Source organism: Ailuropoda melanoleuca, chromosome 1 (genome assembly GCF_002007445.2).
Source record: "Ailuropoda melanoleuca isolate Jingjing chromosome 1, ASM200744v2, whole genome shotgun sequence".
Lineage (NCBI taxonomy): Eukaryota > Metazoa > Chordata > Mammalia > Carnivora > Ursidae > Ailuropoda > Ailuropoda melanoleuca.
In genome coordinates this window covers 11,878,449-11,897,467 of record NC_048218.1, presented here as the reverse complement: position 1 = coordinate 11,897,467, position 19,019 = coordinate 11,878,449, and the positions used below count along the sequence as shown (strand labels likewise).

Here is a 19,019-nt window from a genome sequence, read left to right as displayed (position 1 = left end):
AACTGAGGGCTTCAGAGGGGAGGGGGGTTGGGGGAATGGGATAGGCTGGTGATGGGTAGTAAGGAGGGCACGTATTGCATGGTGCACTGGGTGTTATACGCAACTAATGAATCATTGAACTTTACATCAAAAACCAGGGACGTACTGTATGGTGACTAACATAATATAATAAAAAAATATGATTATTAAAAAAAAAAGCAGTTTTCCATTCCACGGGTGTAACAACCCATATGCCATTAGCCGTTACAGCTCTAGGGTCCTGTCAAACACTGGAGAAGACAGGTGACAGGAATACTGAGTCAAAACACTTACCTTTGTTTTCAGTGTGGATAACAAAATATTGACGGTAGAAATCCTGTCTTCCTTTATGCCTGAGCTAAAAATGCAAGGAATAAATTCTGAAAGGAAAAGGTTCAAAGCATTAAACTCAAAAATATTTTGAACATGAGAACGGATGCGAGAACATTACTTCTTAAAATGGTACAGCACACATGACATTTTCTCCCCCCTCCCTTTTTTTAAGGTTCTGTCTTTTCTCAATTACACAAGGTCACAGTAGGAATAACCACTTCATGACACAGGAAATCAATATCTAAAGGTAGAATAATGACAAAACCATTAAAAAGTTCAGTTTTGTTGTTTTACCTTCCTTTTCTCACATTAACTTAAAATTAATTCTGTATCAACCGTTCGAATGTATGGTATCACAATTTGGCTAAATGTCTCTCTTTGCTTAGACTTGCTCAGTTATATTTTAAATCATGGTCATCATTTTATTGACTGGTGGCAGAATTTGGGATGATTTGTTTGCTTTCTTTTCATATTTTTGGACCCCCCACAGCTTGATGCCACATACTAACATACTGGTGATACTGGGCAGAAACATCAAAGAGATTATAATTTCACTGGCTCCACTGGTGCTTTCTAAAAAAGCAAATTCATTCTCAAAAAAAGAAAAATTGGAAAATACCAGACAAAACAAAAGAACGAAATCTGAATGGAACCATCACTCCAATACCCAGAGGTTAACACTGTCAACATCTGGGTTATTAGTTAACTGTCAACCTTCTGATAGATCCATATTCTGTTACACATTTATCTTTTCAGTAAAATGGGATTTATGCCCAATCACATACTGTTTAAGGGCTGATGTCAGGAAGCATATTTCTACACCATTTTTAATAGCTGCATTCCATCTTAGCATCAGTCCTCAGTTTGCACAATCAACCCCTTCTTGGTGGACAGTTAGGAGTCCAATTTTTAGCTAACATGAAAAAAGAACCCCTAAGAAAACCTCTACTCACCTCCTTAATTCCTCCCTTAGGAAAACGACTAGACATGAAATGGCTGGTCAAACTTTTTAAAGTCCTGATGCACATGGCCGAAGTGCTCGCTAAAACACGAACTGAAGCTCAGCCCTGCCCCGTTAGCAGTGTACGCGAATAACCCCAAATCACTGTCCTTTAATAAAGGCCAGACGGCAGAGATGACCCAGGGGAATTCTGCAGAATGCCTAGGCCTGGCAGGAGCTGACCACAACCAGGAAAGGCACGCAATGAAGGTGTCTCCTCCATGGGGCCGCTTCCCCAGTGCAATGTGGCTCCCTAAAAGGATCAGGGCTGACAACACCGAGGGTGACCAGCACCCATACTCTGTTCTTAAATGGCCCCTGGCAGTCATCTGGAGAGGACTCAGGTCTCTTACACTGGGGGAGGTGAGCGATGGGCTGAAGCCTGACCACACTGGGCATCAGGCATCACACTGTTCCTCCAACACCTCCCAGAGCTCCAGCAGGGCCACGGAACTGCTCCCCACCTGCAGACAGGGCTCGGTTCTGGGGGATCATACTGAATGACTGCCATGTGCTAAGTGTGGTCTAGGGCTGCCACTCTCATTCTTGCTGAAGCTCTTGATAAAATGCAAGTGGCCCTAACAGACTAAACTATGCCAAGCTGGCTCTAGGGTGACAGCCACCAAAAGGCGGTCCAGCTGGAATTCTTTGAAGCTCTACTGGTGATATTCTGGTAACACGTGGCAAAGCTATTGAAGGAATTAAGCTTTAGTTTTTCAAACCCAATTACTAAAGAAAGCCAGGGAGCCAGGGCTACGTATCTGTGCAGGTTCTGGAACCACAGAGCCTCCTTTGTTTGTGGGAGTCTCTGAGATCTGCATCGTGCTGTTAGGACATCGCTCAGCATTCCAGACAGCAGAGCAGGAAGATCTCTGCTCACGCTGACTAGCCACCTCCGAACTGCACTGACCGAAGCTTCACCGCATACGCATCCTTCATCCAAGTGTGCGAGGCGGCTGCAAAAGCTGCACTTTTTCCAACCTGGGAAAACTGCTTTGCAGGAGACTTTCCAAAACCAATCGTAATCAGGCTTTGCTACGAGACGAAGGGGGGAAACCTACCTTTTAACTCCAGCACTTGCACTATCGTGCTGTCATCGCCCGCGATCAGAAAGGAAAGGGCAAACTGAATGTAGGCCAGCCGGACGTCGTGCACGCCCTGGGGGGGTGAAGGAGACCATGTGTCACATGCATATCCATACACCACCCCCCACCCCCAGAAGCAGGGACTCGGAGGCACACGCACCATCCCAGTGGCACAGAGGCCTCAGCGCGTGTGCCATCAGAAGGCTCGGATCTAAAACCAGCACTCATCTCTCTGTGAGAACACAGGGTTTTTTTCTTTGCTCTTTTCCCTCCATCTTCTGCTCTACTTTTCTTTCTCTTTTAAACTGTTTCTAAAAGCGAAAGTATGGAAGTCTGGGTGGCTCAGTCGGTTAAGCGTCTAACTCTTGATTTCAGCTCAGGTCATGATCTCAGGGTTGTGAGATGGAGCCTGCACTGGGCTCTGCACTGGGCATGGAGCGTACTTAAAATTCTCCTTCTCTCCCTCTGCCCCTACCCCTTCTCCCTCTCTTAAAAAAAAAAAAAGAAAAAAAAGACAAATGTCAATAGGCCAAAAATAAAGAAAAAAATTACCAAGGTATCTATCTGAAATACCAATTTTCATCCACTATGCTTAAAAGCAACAGCATAATGGCTCACTGCTTAATAAACACAGAAGTATGGGTAAAGTATACTTGTGTCCCCTTCCCCTGGCATACATAACCATTTGTGGTTTATGAACCACTTCGGTATAGAGCAGAAGATTTTCGGCCCGTCTAGATCCAACTACTTCACTTATCGGTGAAATCATATACGTTTTTTAAAAATCCAGAGCCAATGGAAAGGCCGGTTCTACTTTTGCTGACACCAATGAGGTGATGTCTGGGTCTTATTAGGTATTATAAATTCACACCGGACACCAAAGCCCAGATGCTGTCATATTACAAACCCAGCGTGGCCTTCCCGGGACTGCCATCTGCGGGGTCCTGCAAGACACGGCCGTGACCCAGGACAGTGGGCATCCCCAAAGACGGCCCACCAGCCATGACCAGTCGCCAACACTTCAGGGCAAGTGGCAGGGGCCATCTAGTCAACTTTCCCTCCCAGGAATTTTAAGACACGCCATGTCTCCTCACCCGTTTCACACCCCAGGGGCCGGTCATGGCACCGCTCATCGGCTGTACCAGCACTAGCTCAGACCCTGAGACCCTCCACTGCTTTAGCTGCACTCTCTTCCCTACTTCAGTGATTTCAGAGAGCCCTCAATTTGCTGACAAGAACTAAGTTAATACCACGGAGAATCATTGCCCTGGATGCCTGGAGAAGATTAAGAAGTCTGCCTTCCAGACAGTTCCATTCCATTTAGTAGTTGGCAGCATGGTGGTGCTGGTGGTGAGGAGATCAACGTCATTTACTGAGGACCTACTATACATCGGACACCAAGTCAAAGGCTGCACATCTGTGACTTCATTTACTCCTTCAGGTGAAATACCTTCTACAAACATTTTACGGATGAGGAAATGAAGGTTTTAAAAACTCATTCAAGGTCACACAACTATAAGCGAGTACGTACTAGAATTACAAGTACAAAATAATTGTACAAACATACCGCTTCACGCCCGACTTTATGTCTGACTATAGAGAAGTGCTTCCTTCTCAGAGCTTCCAAGGCATTTTCATTTCGCTTGTTCTCAAGATGTAAGGACCACACTTGCAACCACTTAGGCCTCTATGTGAGTTTCTAATTAATTCTGTCTCATTTTGTTGTGTGTACGTCTCTCAGGGAGAAGAGAAAGGCCATCTGACCCACACTCTGCAACATCTGGATGGACTCCACGCACACTGACTGTATTCATGGGTCTACACCTCCATCCCTGCCCCACGGCATTTCAGCAAGACCTTATCAGACCAGTGCTGGTTTACTCCAAGTACACTAAGTGCTCAAAACTACCCTCCCCTTTCTGGGGACTACTCTGCAGACCTCCTTACAAGATGGAGTTTGGGTATGATGGTCACTGAAGTCTTGAAAATGAGCTGCATTTCCTCAGAGTACCAGCAACGTTTCAGTGCCTTCAAAACTCACCAACTCAATCTTGTTCAAACACCAATTATATTCAAGATGCCATGATCTCAGGCTCAGGGAGGACGCAAAGATGACTGAGATGTTGTCCCTGTCCTCAGGAAGCTTAAAGTAACCACTGCTCCCAAGCTATCTCGATGCCTCGTTGCTGAAAGAAACATGTCAACTAATTCAAGTACAGTTAACTTGCTATCCTGATCTACGTATGCCTGGTACGATGCCAAAACTTGCCTGGTAAGATTAAATTAGGTTCCGTGCTTTGCTAGCTAGTTAGAAAGGTTCTACAAGTTTTGGGTTTTTTTTTTTTTTTTTTTTTTTTGGNTTGGTCCACTTAAGTACTGGAAGTCAGAGTCCTGGAATGTGGGTCCCAATTATGTGCTATTCTAGATCTTTCCATCCTGCTTGTACACAGCAAGCAGTTGGGACTAGATCCCCTCAAGGGTCCCCCAGCAACAAGTTTTGAACAGACATGGAATGCAGTCCTCACCTCCTGGTATCCATCTCGTATATCCCAGCCAACCCCAAATTTCAGGTTCCTGACACTGAACAAACCAAGACAGGACATAGCACCCGCCCACTCCAAGCAGTCATGGCCACACCTCCTGCTCATCCCCCTGGCCAGACAGCCCCTCACTGTCCCTGCGTCTCCGCCCTCCACCTCTGGCAAGCTCCATCAAAGGCAAGAGGGTCACATGCCTACTCCTCATTCCTACCCTGTGACTTCACAGTGCTATTATCCTAGGAAGAAAGCATCCTGAACTCTTTATGGCTTGTTCTGCAAAACATGGTCTAAAATAGACCAAAACATATTTGGTAAAACTGCTCTTTGGCAAACGATATAAACAGTGCTTTCTTTGGCTGGACGAAAAAGAACCATAATCCTCTCTCTTCATGAGGCTTTAATAATTCCCTCCAAAACGTTAAAACACACTTATTAAAAAAAATAGGTCTAGACATCCATCAGCTTCTTCAATAATTAAACGGCATGAAAAAAAAGTTGGGGGGTGGGGACAGAAAACTCAACAACATGAAGGAATTTAAGAAACAGACCCACCAAACACAGCATGTAGCCCTTGTTTGGATCCTGATTTGAACGACAAAGTGTAGACACTTCAGAGATAGTGGGGAAAAACTGAGACCAAACTGGACATTCAGTGATATTAAGAGTTATGAACGGTATCAGGTACGGGGATGGTAATGTGGTTCTGTGTTTTAAAAGGTCGCTTTCTGCTACAGGTACACACTGAAATATGCATAAGGGAATATGGTTCACGTGTGGGGTCCACTCGACTGCCTCCAAACAAACCAAAAACGTGGCAGAGGTGACCGTGTCTGCAGCTGGAGGATGGGCACATGGGGGTTTTCTGCTGCTATTTTTTAACGTCCCTAACATTCTTGTATGGGGAAAGAAAACTTAATGTCTAAAAATCATTTCCCATGACACAAAGGTACACCATTAGGAATACTGTCTTGACAACAACTCCCATTTTACAGATCAAGGAGACGTAAAACGTAACTTGCCAAGAGGAGCCTGAGGTGAGGCAGCGCGCACACCGTCTGCAGCCGGGGTTCAGGCAGGGGAGCCCACGTTGGGCCTTCCCTCGTTGTGTCTTGGTGGGTGGTCGGGGTCCTGACATATTTTACTTACAGGGCTGAGCTGGTTCAGGTCAAGAGAGACGGGGGTGGAAATGGGAAGGGAATCTGACGGATAATTACCGATGGGCTGACTGCCAAGTAAGGCCAAAGAACCATGACATTTGCCCTGGTGTTTTAATAGCACGCAAATTCTTTTTATTAGAAAAGCATTTAAATGTCAGCAGCCATTACTCAATGAGTGGAATTCGTTGACGCGTTCATAGTATGTAAATAACTCATGATAATAAGGAGAGTATCCATGAGACACCGAGACCTGGAATTTTCTCCTCAGAAGAACACCTTATTTGTCCTGACAGGAAAACCCTCAACACTGGGCCAGCCTCACAGAGCCAGAAAAGTCACCTGGCGTTACTATGATAACCTCCAGTCTACTACCTGGCAGCCTGGAAACTTACGAATCTCCCTGAAGAGTGAGAGGTCAAGTTGCAGGAGTAAATTATGCTAACGTGCTTCTCTACCTCAGCAGACAGGTTGGTTAACTGCTGGTCTGCTGTCTGTGCTCGGGGAAGGGGGTGTGGGGAAGGGAGCCCCGGCTGTTCCCGGCAGGACAGTGCCAGCAGGGAGGGCTGAGACAGCCTGCAGCTGGCCCACAACTCTCTCCAGCTGCTGAGTCTTCAAACTTATGTTCTCTCCTCAAGAACCTTTCTAAACCCAAGTGAAACTTCTAGAGCCAGCTGGGAACTTTTTTTAATAACAGCTCTCCTGAAAACTATTCATGCTTCCATTTTCCTTGGCACAATCCAGCACCTACTCATGACAAGACTTACTGACGGGAGACACAGGAAACATTAAAAAGCCATAAATGTCCTCTTTGATGGTGTCACTGGTTTAAACTTCCAAGGGTTTTCTCCGAAGTGGACAGAACAGGAACAGGACCAGGATGCCCCACAAGGTCCAAGCCACAGGCACACAGAGATTATTTCCTTTACTCCATGAAGACACCCACAAGCTAAGCCCCACACTACCGAGCCCCCAGAGAAGCCGTCCTCAGATGTCCCTGTCGTTCAGGCCGCGCACGGTTCTGCCCATACTGGCCTTCTACTCCACCCACACGAGGAGCAAGGCCAGAGAAAGGAGGACAAACACAACACTATGGCCCTCCAGAGGGAAAGGAAATACACAGGAGGTACAAGATGCTCGGAGCTCCTCACCTTGGAATCCCTCTTGGTCGCCAGGGTGTACAAGGTCTTTTTATTCAAATCAAAATGGCTGCAGACGTCCCTGGCGGCCTCGGGACCCTGGGTCACCATGGCGGCCATCAGGTTCAGACAAGCTCGGGCCATCCTGCACAGGGACGAGAAAATCAGGCATGTCAGGAACAGCAGAAACACAAAGCCAGTTACACTCCTGGTTGTGTGGTCTGCTGTCCCCAAGCCAGAAAAAGGAAGGAAAGAGACATGCTTTAAAAACAAAAAAACACAACTTGACAAAATCTCCAAATAAAGTTTAAAAACTGAGTCTGAAGAGGATCCAAGAATACAAGATGTGAGACACGAAGATGGCAATTTCTCTCTCCGGTAAATCGTCCTGTGACTGGGAGACCCGCAGCTCATCCCCACCTTTGCAGGGTGCAGGGGAAGACCCCTCCACAGTGTGCATCTCCAGGAGCAAGCTCTAAGCCACCTTTCCATTCCACAGCCACCCGGAATCCATGGCTTACTGTGCACCCACCACACTCCAGGCACCATTCTAGGTGGTGGAAGACTGCACCTTCTAGACCAGTCAGGACTCCCACCTGTGTGCACCTTGCATTCTAGCGGAGGGAAGCAGATAATCAACGGACTGACATGCAGTATTATGTCAAACGTCTAGCTGCGCAAGTGGACCTACAAACAGATACTTCTGTCCACAAGCTAACGGACAGAAAGTGACAGTGGATGGGGGCTGGCGAAACAAGGCCTCCCAGGGATGACGCTTCTGTGCCACAAAATCCTGAACCAGAGAGGGAGGGAGTGAGAGCTGATCATGAAGAGCCAATGGGGCAGAAGGATGGACAATGGAAAGAGGGACTGCAGTCAAAGGTTCCCACGACAGCAAGAACAGCAGGGCAGGAGTGAGAAGGACGCATGGCAGGAGTTGGCGACAGTGAGGGTCTGGTCAACAGGGGCAGCAGGGGCAGAGCCACAGCCCTGATGACCCCGGAAACTGCTCAGCTCTGCTTTATGAGGGAAGGTCAAGTGCACTCATGGACAGCTGAACGCAGACCGAGCCCACCGCTAGTCCTGCCACAGAAGGGCAGCCTACCTGTAGCCCGAGGCATACAGGGACTCACAGATGAGCTTCATGTGGTTATTCACTAGCTTTTTCACGATGTTGGTCCCCACAACATGGAAATGGGAAAGATCGCTTGCTGTCCGCAAGAGTATGGCCTCGAAAACTTGAAATATTAATAACATCTGCAAAGACAGAAGTGAAATGCTTATGAACCAGCTCATTTGTTTTTTCCCTCTGTACATATGCTCCTCTTGTCTTAGCCACATTCCCTTTAAAACCTTCGACAGATCCTGAGCCAAAGGCACGAAGGTGACAGCTTAGCAGCTGTTCCGTGGACCCCAGGCTCTGGAATTAGTCTCGCTCCCATAGTCCAACTAAAAAGAGACTTGCTTGCTTACAATTACACAAAATGAAATGAAAAGAGAAATTTCTACTCACAACCGGGCCTCACTGCTTTGGGGATATTCGGGTCCATAGCCTTACAGCAATAACCCTGAGATCTCAACAGGTTCATAAATATCCCGAATTTTGAATCTCTTTGGAACCAGAAAACCACACTCAACTCAGTATGTGTCTGCAACCACAACACGCAGTTTCTACCTATTTCCTTTTTGTTAAAACACACCATGTCAAGGGGGTGCATGGCTGGCTCAGTCAGTAGAGTGTGCAACTCTTGATCTTGGGGTTGTAAGTTCGAGCCCCATGTGGGTGTACAGATTACTTCAAAACAAACCATGTCAGGGGCACCTGGGTGGCACAGCAGTTAAGCATCTGCCTTCGGCTCAGGGCATGATCCCGGCGTTGTGGGATCAAGCCCCACATCAGGCTCCTTCACTAGGAGCCTGCTTCTTCCTCTCCCACTCCCCCTGCTTGTGTTCCCTCTCTCACCGGCTGTCTCTATCTCTATCAAATAAATAAATAAAATCTTTAAAAAAAAAATAAAAATAAAAACAAACCATGTCAAAACCAAGTGCATTTAGATGAAGAATCTATGATCCTTCCTTCTGGTATCATTCACTAACATGAGGTTAGCGTTTTCCACTAAAATGCTTTACAAAGTCATGATACAAATCTGAATGTATTCCTACAGCACAGGAACAAAACATCGTCTTCTACAGAAAGCTGGTAAAGTCCTAGAAATTCCTATCACGTTTCTCTCCATCAAGGTGAACACAACAGTGGCAACTTTCTCCTCTTCAGCAAGCCAGGTAAGGAATAACATACTTCACTTTCAGGTCGCTTCTCCCCACTCAGGAGCTGGAAAATCTCGGCACACTCCACAGAAATCTTCACATACCCTTCCACGACATCATACACGTCTTCTCGCGGAAGCTTCTTGGCAGCAGTCACAAACGCTTCCAAGGCTGAAATAAAAGTAATGTCCACATGTTAACATGGACCGTTTTCTGAGCAACAATCCCAAGCCAGGGGCAGACTTCTGGCAGCGGCATCTAGGTGACTGGAACTGCCACTTACTGAGAGGAAGAACACAGCAGCAATGTGGAGATGGGGACATCGAGGGTTCTGACACAGCCTTTTCTCTATCTCCAGGGAGGGGACCAGCAACAACTTTCAAAGGAACTGCTTTAGAGCCCAACCCTTCTTGGTGCAGTAATCCTCCCTGAAGCTGCCATCGATCCACAGCTGGGCACCCTCTGGGTCTTGACCAATCTAAGCCTGAAGCTCTACCCCCACCCCATGAAGGGGGTAAAATCAGAGAACAGATAAAGAAAACGTGATATATCTAGATCTGTATATAGGACTATATACAATGGAATATTATTCAGCCTGAAAAGAGGGAAATCCTGCTTTTTCTGACATGGATGGACCTTTGAGGGCACTGAGCAAAATAAGTCAGACAGAGAAAGACAAATACTCTATGTTCTACTTACATGGGGAACCTGAAAGAGCCAAACTCATAGAAAAAGAGAGCAGAATGGTGGTTGCCAGGGTCTATGGAGCGGGGGAAATGGGGAGATGTTGGTCAAAGGGAACAAACTTCCAGCTATAAGACGAGTAAGTTCTGTGGTGCCTGGCTGGCTCAGTAGGTAGAGCATGTGATTTTCCATCTCGGAGTCGTGAGTTTGAGCCCCATGTTGGGGGCAAAGTTTACTTAAAAAATAATAAGATGAATAAGTTTTGGGGATCTAAGGTGTAGCATGGTGACTATAATTAACAGTACTGTATTACATACTTTAAAGTTATTCAGAGCATAAATCTCGAAGGCTATCACAAACAAATGGTAATTATGTGACGCGATGCAGGTGTTAACTAACTTATTGTTAACTAAGCTTACTGTGGTAATCATTTCCCAGTATATGTGTAATCAGCCCACTGTACACCTTAAACTTCCACCAGTTATGTCAATAGTATCTCAATAAAGCTGGGAAAAAACAACACAAAAATAACAACAAACCTTTCCTAATGCCTGGATGAAAACAAAACCCTGACTGACATCTGTCAATTCCACTTCCCTGCTCTTTCCATCAGCAGATCTCATCGCAGGAAGTTATGAGAACATATCAACAGGGAAAGGGAATCCAAGATAGAGACCAGATTCAAACACACATGCAACACAACCTCATTCAAGGGATTCACCTGTCACCCTCTGACTTCAGCTTTGCCACATCTTCCAACTACTTCTGCACCCACCACCTGTCAACCTGAGTTTCCTTGGGAAACCTGTTCGGATGCAGCACCTGGAAGCCATGGAGCTCTCTGAGCAAAACCATGAATGTGTACATGAATATGAGCTTTTAAATAATTAAGCATGCTCTTTCTTCTGCCACAAAGCTTCCTGTCCCTGTTCCTACCCCATCCCACAACTCCGCTGAAAAGCCAGTTCCTCTGGGGAGACTTCTGTGATCTCCCAGATTAGGTCTGAGGTCCGAAGACACCGGGTACCTCTCCTTTGGGGGACTGGTACTTAGAACTCTTCCTACGTGATTTTATTGATTGATATCTGTCTTCCCCACTTCACTCTTCCTATGCTTCATAATGGCAGCGCCCATGCCTCATTTTTTACTCATCATTTTATCTCTACCTAGCAAATAACAACCCCTAATAAACAATGAATAAATGAATGAATGAAATGTAAATTTTGCGCTAAAGCAGGTATCATCTTCACAGCGCTGGCTGGCAGCTGCAGACATCAACTGTTTAAAAGCAAAATTTATGGAAGACAATTACTAACTGGGGATATTCCAGCCGTCAGCTTAATAATCTCTTTAACCTGAGAGACACTCATACTATTTTATTTTGACAGAGTACCAGTGTCTCCCCATACCGGCATATTCAATTGTGGTTTTTCCCCTCATAACCTACATTACTTTCTAGTGGATTACAAAAAGCTGTGAAGAAGGGTGATCACGCTTTTCAGAATGTGAAATTATAGAAATCTGCTCCATCTTAGTCACTAGTCCAATCCTGGTCACTTGTAAGTCCTTGTGGGGCTTCACTGCGGTAGCTTATTACATGTCATCAGATCAGCGTGAGTGCTGGAGGGTCAAAGCTATTGAAAATAGCGCTGACAGCCACAGAAGTGCAAACTGCCTCACTCAGCAGCCCCGAGCTGACTCACAGTTGGGACTCGGTAAGTAGGTAAGTACCGTCCGTTATGTGAAAGTGAATATTTGCTTCCCTGACAACTGCAATGAAGAGGTTTTAAGCGCCTGCTGAGGGACGCTCCCGGCCAAGGGAGGCGTGCAGTCGCGTGGAACTGTCACAACTGAGCAAGGCGGGCCCTCTGGCCGTCGCTGACAGCCCAAGGCAAGGAAGTGCAGCGTGCGGCCCTACAGCGGCCCCGGCCGCCCGGGACCCAGTATGCCCAAGCACCGCGGCCTCGGCTTCCCCGTGTGCAAACCGGAAGACCCGGCTCTGTGGCTCCGGACTGAACAGCGGCACAGAGGAGGGGTGAGCCTGGCACAGGGCCGCGGCCGGAACCCGCCTCGCTCGCACGTGCTCTCCGCCCCGGCCGGCCCCCGGCACTCACCAGGCTCCACGCCCTGCGGATCCCGCAGCTGAGCCTTGAAGCGCACGCCCGTGAGCTCTTCTGAGCGGGCCCGCTTGGCTGCGCCCGCGCGGGGAACCGCGCCGTCCTGACCGCCCGGGGCCTTCCTCTTGGGGACCCCCATGGCCGAGAGTGCGACGGCGCGCCGGGAGCCACACACCCCGGACACCGCAAAGGGACGCGCGGAAATCGGTGAAGTGCCTCTGCGTGCCCCGGTTCCACACGTGCGCCGGAAGGGGCGGGGTCTCACGAGGGGGGGCGGTGTCAGGGGCGGGAGTACAGGGCACTGCGCCGGCGGAAGGGGCGTGGTCAGGGGCGTGGCGTGGCCTGGGGCGTGGCGTGGCCTGAGGGAGGGCGGGAGGCCCGGAAGCCGGTTCGCTGTAGGGGAGGTGGACGTGGCGCCGGCTCAGAGCCCCGAGTTTTCTCCTGTTTCTGCGGTCCCCGCTGGCTCCCTCGCTTCTTAGGATGAGCGGACAGCCCACAGCAATCCCACCCGGCCGCGGTGAGGAGGAACCCACCAGCCCCCGTCAGCCCTCCCGGAGGTTCTCGGCCTCTAGAGCCCCAGGGCCCTCCGTTTCCCGAGGGCGAGAGCTCCGGGGCATCGCGGCTGCACACTCAGATCAGTTCTTGACCCGAGGGCGCCCTGACGCTGCCAGTAGAACTTGCTTGACAAGTAGTGGGATTCGATGCTTTGCCTATTTGAGGCCCTGCGGGTTGGCCGGGGAGGTTGGATGCCCCTAGCTAAATGCTAGGCGGTCTTGGGCGGGAGGTCCTCCCTCGCGCAGCCGGGCTAAGGGTCGTGCGGGTGCCCCTCAGTCTGACCCCGTCCTGTGTCACAGCCCGAACCAGACGGCTTGTCTGGTGGGGTGCAGCCCCACACTGGCCTCCATCCCAGGCTTCCCCAAACTGATAGGAGGACGTTGAACCCTTCTGGCCAAGCAGGTGCAAGGAGACACTTAACNTGGCATGTCTGGTGGGGTGCAGGTGCAGCCCCACACTGGCCTCCGTCCCAGGCTTCCCCAAACTGATAGGAGGACGTTGAACCCTTCTGGCCAAGCAGGTGCAAGGAGACACTTAACTTCTGGAAAACCCTTCTTGGACAGTGCAGCGGCTTCCACATCTAAGTTCCCATCCTTGAAATGGAGCCCGCAGAGCCAGCCCTACCTAGTCTCCGGGGCTGTCCTGAACTGAGAAAGTGATGCAATGTATGGAAAACTGCTTTGATGGGAAATAAAGTCCTGTGTTTTGTAAGATGTCAATGACTTGAGAGCTGCAGTAAATGCTTTGCAATAAAATAAAGGTTTAAATGAATGAGTAAAAACAGACTGGGTCCATTTCTTTTTTTTTTCTTTTTTTTTTTTTAAGATTTTATTTATTTATTTGACAGAGACAGCCAGCAGAGAGAGGGAACACAAGCAGGGGGAGTGGGAGAGGAAGAAGCAGGCTCCTAGCGGAGGAGCCTGATGTGGGGCTCGATTCCATAACGCCGGGATCATGCCCTGAGCCGAAGGCAGATGCTTAACGACTGCGCCACCCAGGTGCCCCCAGACTGGTCCATTTCTTAATACAACTTCATCAGTACTTGGTTATGTGTTCAAATAAATCATGACCCAGCTCATTAAATGAGTAATTTGATGATTCCTGGAATTCTCGGTGAGGTTGTCTCCTAGTCTGAGGTAATATTGTCCTGTGTTCTGTAAACAGATGTGTAATGTGGCCTTTTGTGGCCTGTTGGGATTTAGAGTCTCTAATAAAAAAAGCCCAGGGTGTTGTCCCTGACCTGGCAAGACGATGGCACCTGTGGAAATGCCTATGTTGTAGGCAGGTCAGATGGAGGGAGTCCGTATGGCAGATTTGAGCTGATACAGCAGTATTAAGAGACAAAGATATGCTCAAATTCAAGCTATAAAGGGCAACACTCCTATTAGTAAAGACAGAAACTTAACTCTGGCTAATTGTCCACACTGGTTCTCTTCTGTGGTTAATTGCCAACCACCCATTTTCTTTGCAACCAGGGTGGACCAAAGAGGCAGCAGGGAACCATAAGAAACAATCAAAAGCCCTGTATCGGTTTCTGCCTGTGTGACCTTGGGCAAATTATCATCTGTCTTTACAAAGACTTAGAGAAGATGAGGGAACTTGCCAGTATTACCCAGCTTATAAGTGTTGGAACCATTCATCCAGTTTATCCTAATCCCACTTACTATCTTCATTAAAAAAAAAAAAAAAGAAGCAGGTTGTCCTGCTCGTCCCAGCCTTATCCAGAGAATAGCTGATGAGGCATGGCTCAGAAACATGGATCTATGTTTCAGACTCAGCCTGATGCCATGAATCATTGATGCCAGTTGGCTAACCCCACTTGTTCAGTTATCAGGCTTACCAAACAACTTCCAGGTAGTGACATGGCTTTCTCTATGAAAGGCCTGCATGGAGAGAAGGGGTGTGATTTGCCCCGAAGAATGTTCTGGTCTATTGATGATAAACACTGCTGTTTTCATGACGTTCTAAGCTAGCATCCACTTGGGAGTCTTTGCACTTGCTGTTTCCCCTGAAACTCTACTTGGACCTCACATGACTCATGCTTTCATTTCATGTGGGCTTCTCCTATCCATGTCTCTCCTTCTTCTTATCCTCCTCTATTTTCCTTTATTGCCTTTATTTTTTTTTAAGATTTTATTTATTTGACAGAGAGAGAGAGAGACAGCCAGCGAGAGAGGGAACACAAGCAGGGGGAGTGGGAGAGGAAGAGGCAGACTCCCAGTGAGCAGCCTGATGCAGGGCTCAATCCTAGGACCCTAAGATCATGACCTGAGGCAAAAGCAGAAACTTAACAACTGAGCCACCCAGGTGCCCCAACCTTTATTGCTTTTAATACCTACTGGTGATATTAGATATTCATTTGTTTGTCAAACTCCTTTACTAAAATGTACACTTTATAATGGCACAAAGCAAAGTTCTGGGCTCCATTCTCACTACCTAGAACAGATCTGGCACATCACAAGTCTCAATAAATATTTGTTGAATAAGTAAATGTCTTGGTTAACGTCAGTCTATTCTAAAAGGTTGTCTTGTGGATCAAAAAGCCTCAGGATGCAGGTTTTTGAGTCTACAAGCTTGTGAACTGGCCCCCTGGACTGTGGTGAATTAGCCAAGGCAAGTGTCCAACCTGTAATAGCCAACCAATTCACCTCTAGTCACCACACTTCTTATTCACACCTCTTAAGTGTGTGTGTGTGTGTTCATCTGTTTCAATCTTATAAGTTTTTTTTTAAAGATTTTATTTATTTATTTGACAGAGATAGAGACAGCCAGCGAGAGAGGGAACACAAGCAGGGGGAGTGGGAGAGGAAGAAGCAGGCTCACAGCAGAGGAGCCTGATGTGGGGCTCGATCCCATAACGCCGGGATCACGCCCTGAGCCGAAGGCAGACGCTTAACCGCTGTGCCACCCAGGCGCCCTCAATCTTATAAGTTTTATTTCAAGTTATGGAAAGGGGTAAAAGGAGAAACTGAATCAGAGTCCATATCAAGTTCATATTAAAGTATGTTATTGCAGATGCTCAGAAGGTGAGAGGTATGTATTGCTGTACACAAGGAAAAGTTATCAAGATGGCTTACTCTGTATTATGTCATCTGGACAAAAGCTTGCCAGTGCAGTCACATAGAGAGGAGAGATATGGAATTTCTTCATTCTGATACAAGTTTTTATCTCTTTGGTGATGGTTGTTTTGGTGTGGCCCTAACTGAGGTCAAGACAGTTCCATCATCAGCTTGCTTAGCAGTGAGAAGACTGAAGTATTCTTTCAAAGACAGTCACTATGACTCAGGTGACAGACATAGTGTCCACAGGCTGGAAAAGATAAGTAAACCTGCAGTTTCTCAATTGAAGTCAACAAAACACTAATATCCACCAATATTTACTATGTGCATTGCATGATTCAACCAGCTGTAATAGATTCAAAGAAGTGTAACACAGTATACCTACCCCCAAGGGACTTAGAGCATCGCTGAGAACATGACACACCTGGCAAGTTCAACAGCAATAAAGAATTCAGCCAAAAACCCAAGATGATATGTTCTAGGGCCTTCTGATAATTGCAAATGAATTATTTGACAAATAGACACATCATATTAGTATGATCCAGGTTAGATCACTAGGGGCTTCTTACTGAAATGATGGTAAAGCAGAGAAGAAAACAGCATAAAATTTGCCTTCTTTTCTTCTCTGAGGCAAAGTTGAAGAACAGTAGAAAATGTTGCCCTCTTGCCCACTATGGAATAGATGAGCTCTAAGTGAGAGGCCTGTCTTGATAAAAATCCTGACATAGATGAAGTTATGTTGGTGTTATGCTGGTGACCAGGGTCTTAGACCAGACCACTCAAAATACTAGGTTATTGAATTGACAGCCCTATTCTTTGAACAGCAAAATGTAACAAAATCCATACCCAATTTAGACAGTAAAATATAAATGATAAATTTCAAAGGTATTATGGAGATCAGCCTACCATCTTATCATTGCACAGAAATGTGAGAAAATACAGAAAATTTGAGTAACAAGGCATTCAAATTGATAGACAGTAATAGAGCTTTATACCTACAGAGAATATATGTTCTTTTGAAATAATATGAAAGTCATAAAAATTGACCACATTCTAGGCCAAAACAAAGGCCCCAATAAATTTCAAAAAAAAAAATCAACATTTACAAACCATGTTCTCTGACCACCAAGCAATAAAATTTAACCTTGATAATAAGAGGATAGGTTTTTAAAAATCCCATCAGGCTGGGAGGGGAGAAAAACTTTTACTAAGTAATCCTTGCAAAGCATATGGGAAGCTAAGAAAGATTTGGAATGCAGCAAAACGAACATTTTATATAGCAAAATCTGTGGGGCATAGTGCTAGGAAGAAAATTTATAACTTAAAATGCTTTTTATCAGAAATCAAGAATGATTAAAAACAAATGAGCTAATAATGCAGGTTCAAATCAAGAACTTGGAAAAAGTACAACAGAAACAACCCAAAGAAATAAGGGAAAAGAAGCAAAAGCAAGGAGGGAAATCAATTACAAAGAGAATGAAAAAACAACAGTAATAACAACAACTAAAGAATATTCAGACACCAAAAGCTGTTTGTTCTTGTTTTTTTGGGTTAAGTAAACAAACCTGTGGCAGGATTTTAAATAATAAAAATATTATAAACGAGTATTCTCAAAAACTTTCAAAACTAGAAGAAACAGATATATTTCTGGAAAAGGGTGAAAATACCAAAATTGGCACAAAAGGCATCAGAAAATTTGAACAGAACAACAATCATTAAATAAAATGATGTTATAAACAAACTTTTCCCAAGGTACAGATGATTTTTCAGGTAAATGCTAGCAACATTTTAGGAAACAGGTAATCTCTATCTTATTCAGTTTGCTCCATAAAACAAGAGAGAAGGAAAGCATCCTAACCTCTTTTATGAGGCTAATAGAACTTAAATACCAAACTAGCTAAGGATAACACAAAGTAAGAAAATGATGGGCTTATTTCCCTTATGGACATAAATATGTGTAATAAAATATTAGCTAACCTGTACTTAAAAAACAAGAAATACAAGGATGGTTTAATATCATGTGTATGTCATTCACCAATTAATGGACTAAAGCAGAAAAACCAATTGTTATCTCAATAGATAGAAAAAGACATCTGAAGAAATCTCTATAATTTTAAATTCCCATAAAAGTAGGAATGGAAAAAACTTCCTTAACTTGATAAGGACTGTATGTAGCAAGACCCTGCAGCAACCATCATGTGTAATGGAAAACCTGTAGGTGCACCTGAATCATCACTGAGAACAATAGAAAAGACAGGGATGCACATTATCTGGGCTGCTATCTATTACAAAATGTCTTGGGTAATGAGATGAGGTAAGAGAAAGAAAGAAAGAAAGAAAGAAAGAAAGAAAGAAAGAAAGAAAGAAAGAAAGAAAGAAAGAAAGAAAGGAAGGAAGGAAGGAAGGAAGGAAGGAAGGAAGGAAGGAAGGAGGAAGGAAGGAAGGAAGGAAGGAAAGAAGAAAGAAAGAAAGAAAAAGAGAAAGAAAGAGAAAGAAAGAAAGAAAGGAAGAAAGAAAAGAAAGACAGATAAAGAAAGAAAGAAAGAGAAAAAGATTAACAGAGATAAAACTGTCATCTACTTAGAAAATTCAACAGAAATACTAATTAGAGTTGCACAAGGTTGTCAGACATGAGATCAAATTACCAAGTCAGTGTCATCACCTCTATTTTAGCAACAGCTAATTTAAAAATATAGTAGATGAATCACTAAACTCCACCTCTGAAATAAAGAATATACTGTATGTCAATTACTTGAATTTAAATTAAAAATAAATAAAAATGTCCCTTTATAAAAAAAAAACCAAAAAACAAAAACCTAGAAGAAAACAAGACACCATTCACAAAGGGGGGAAAAAACCAGTGAATTATCTCAGAATTAAACTAAAAACACTGCACAGCACAGTTGAGAACATTGTGAAAGAAGATCTAACTGAATAAAGAGCCATATGCTATGTTTGTAGAAGAATGTCTTCGTGTTGTAAATCTGTTAACTCTTCCTAAATCAAGCTATAAAACCACTGCCATTTCAGGGGCGCCTGGGTGGCACAGCGGTTAACCGTCTGCCTT

The 19,019-nt window shown here is 45.5% G+C and overlaps 1 protein-coding gene and 1 long non-coding RNA gene across 5 annotated transcripts in view; one reads left to right on the top strand and one right to left on the bottom strand.

Annotated features, from left to right (window-relative positions):
• The window catches only part of URB1 (URB1 ribosome biogenesis homolog), a 68,412-nt gene extending 55,814 nt beyond the window's left edge, over positions 1-12,598 (bottom strand). For 2 of the 4 annotated variants that reach the window (XM_002929345.4, XM_034656300.1), the window contains exons 1-6: positions 12,336-12,598; positions 9,569-9,708; positions 8,375-8,526; positions 7,282-7,414; positions 2,413-2,509; positions 313-398 (exon numbers count right to left, since the gene is read on the bottom strand). In XM_002929345.4, the coding sequence (XP_002929391.2) occupies positions 313-398; positions 2,413-2,509; positions 7,282-7,414; positions 8,375-8,526; positions 9,569-9,708; positions 12,336-12,477 (750 nt within the window). In that variant the 5' untranslated portion in view covers positions 12,478-12,598. The remainder of the gene's footprint in view (positions 1-312; positions 399-2,412; positions 2,510-7,281; positions 7,415-8,374; positions 8,527-9,568; positions 9,709-12,335) is intronic. The other 2 variants (XM_019810029.2, XM_034656294.1) reach the window with 2 other exon arrangements.
• Positions 12,599-12,695: 97 nt separating this feature from the next.
• On the top strand, positions 12,696-13,612 carry LOC117801507. The gene is made up of 2 exons (XR_004624087.1): positions 12,696-13,295; positions 13,414-13,612. It is a non-coding gene; the product is annotated as an uncharacterized LOC117801507 (long non-coding RNA).
• Positions 13,613-19,019: the final 5,407 nt, after the last annotated feature.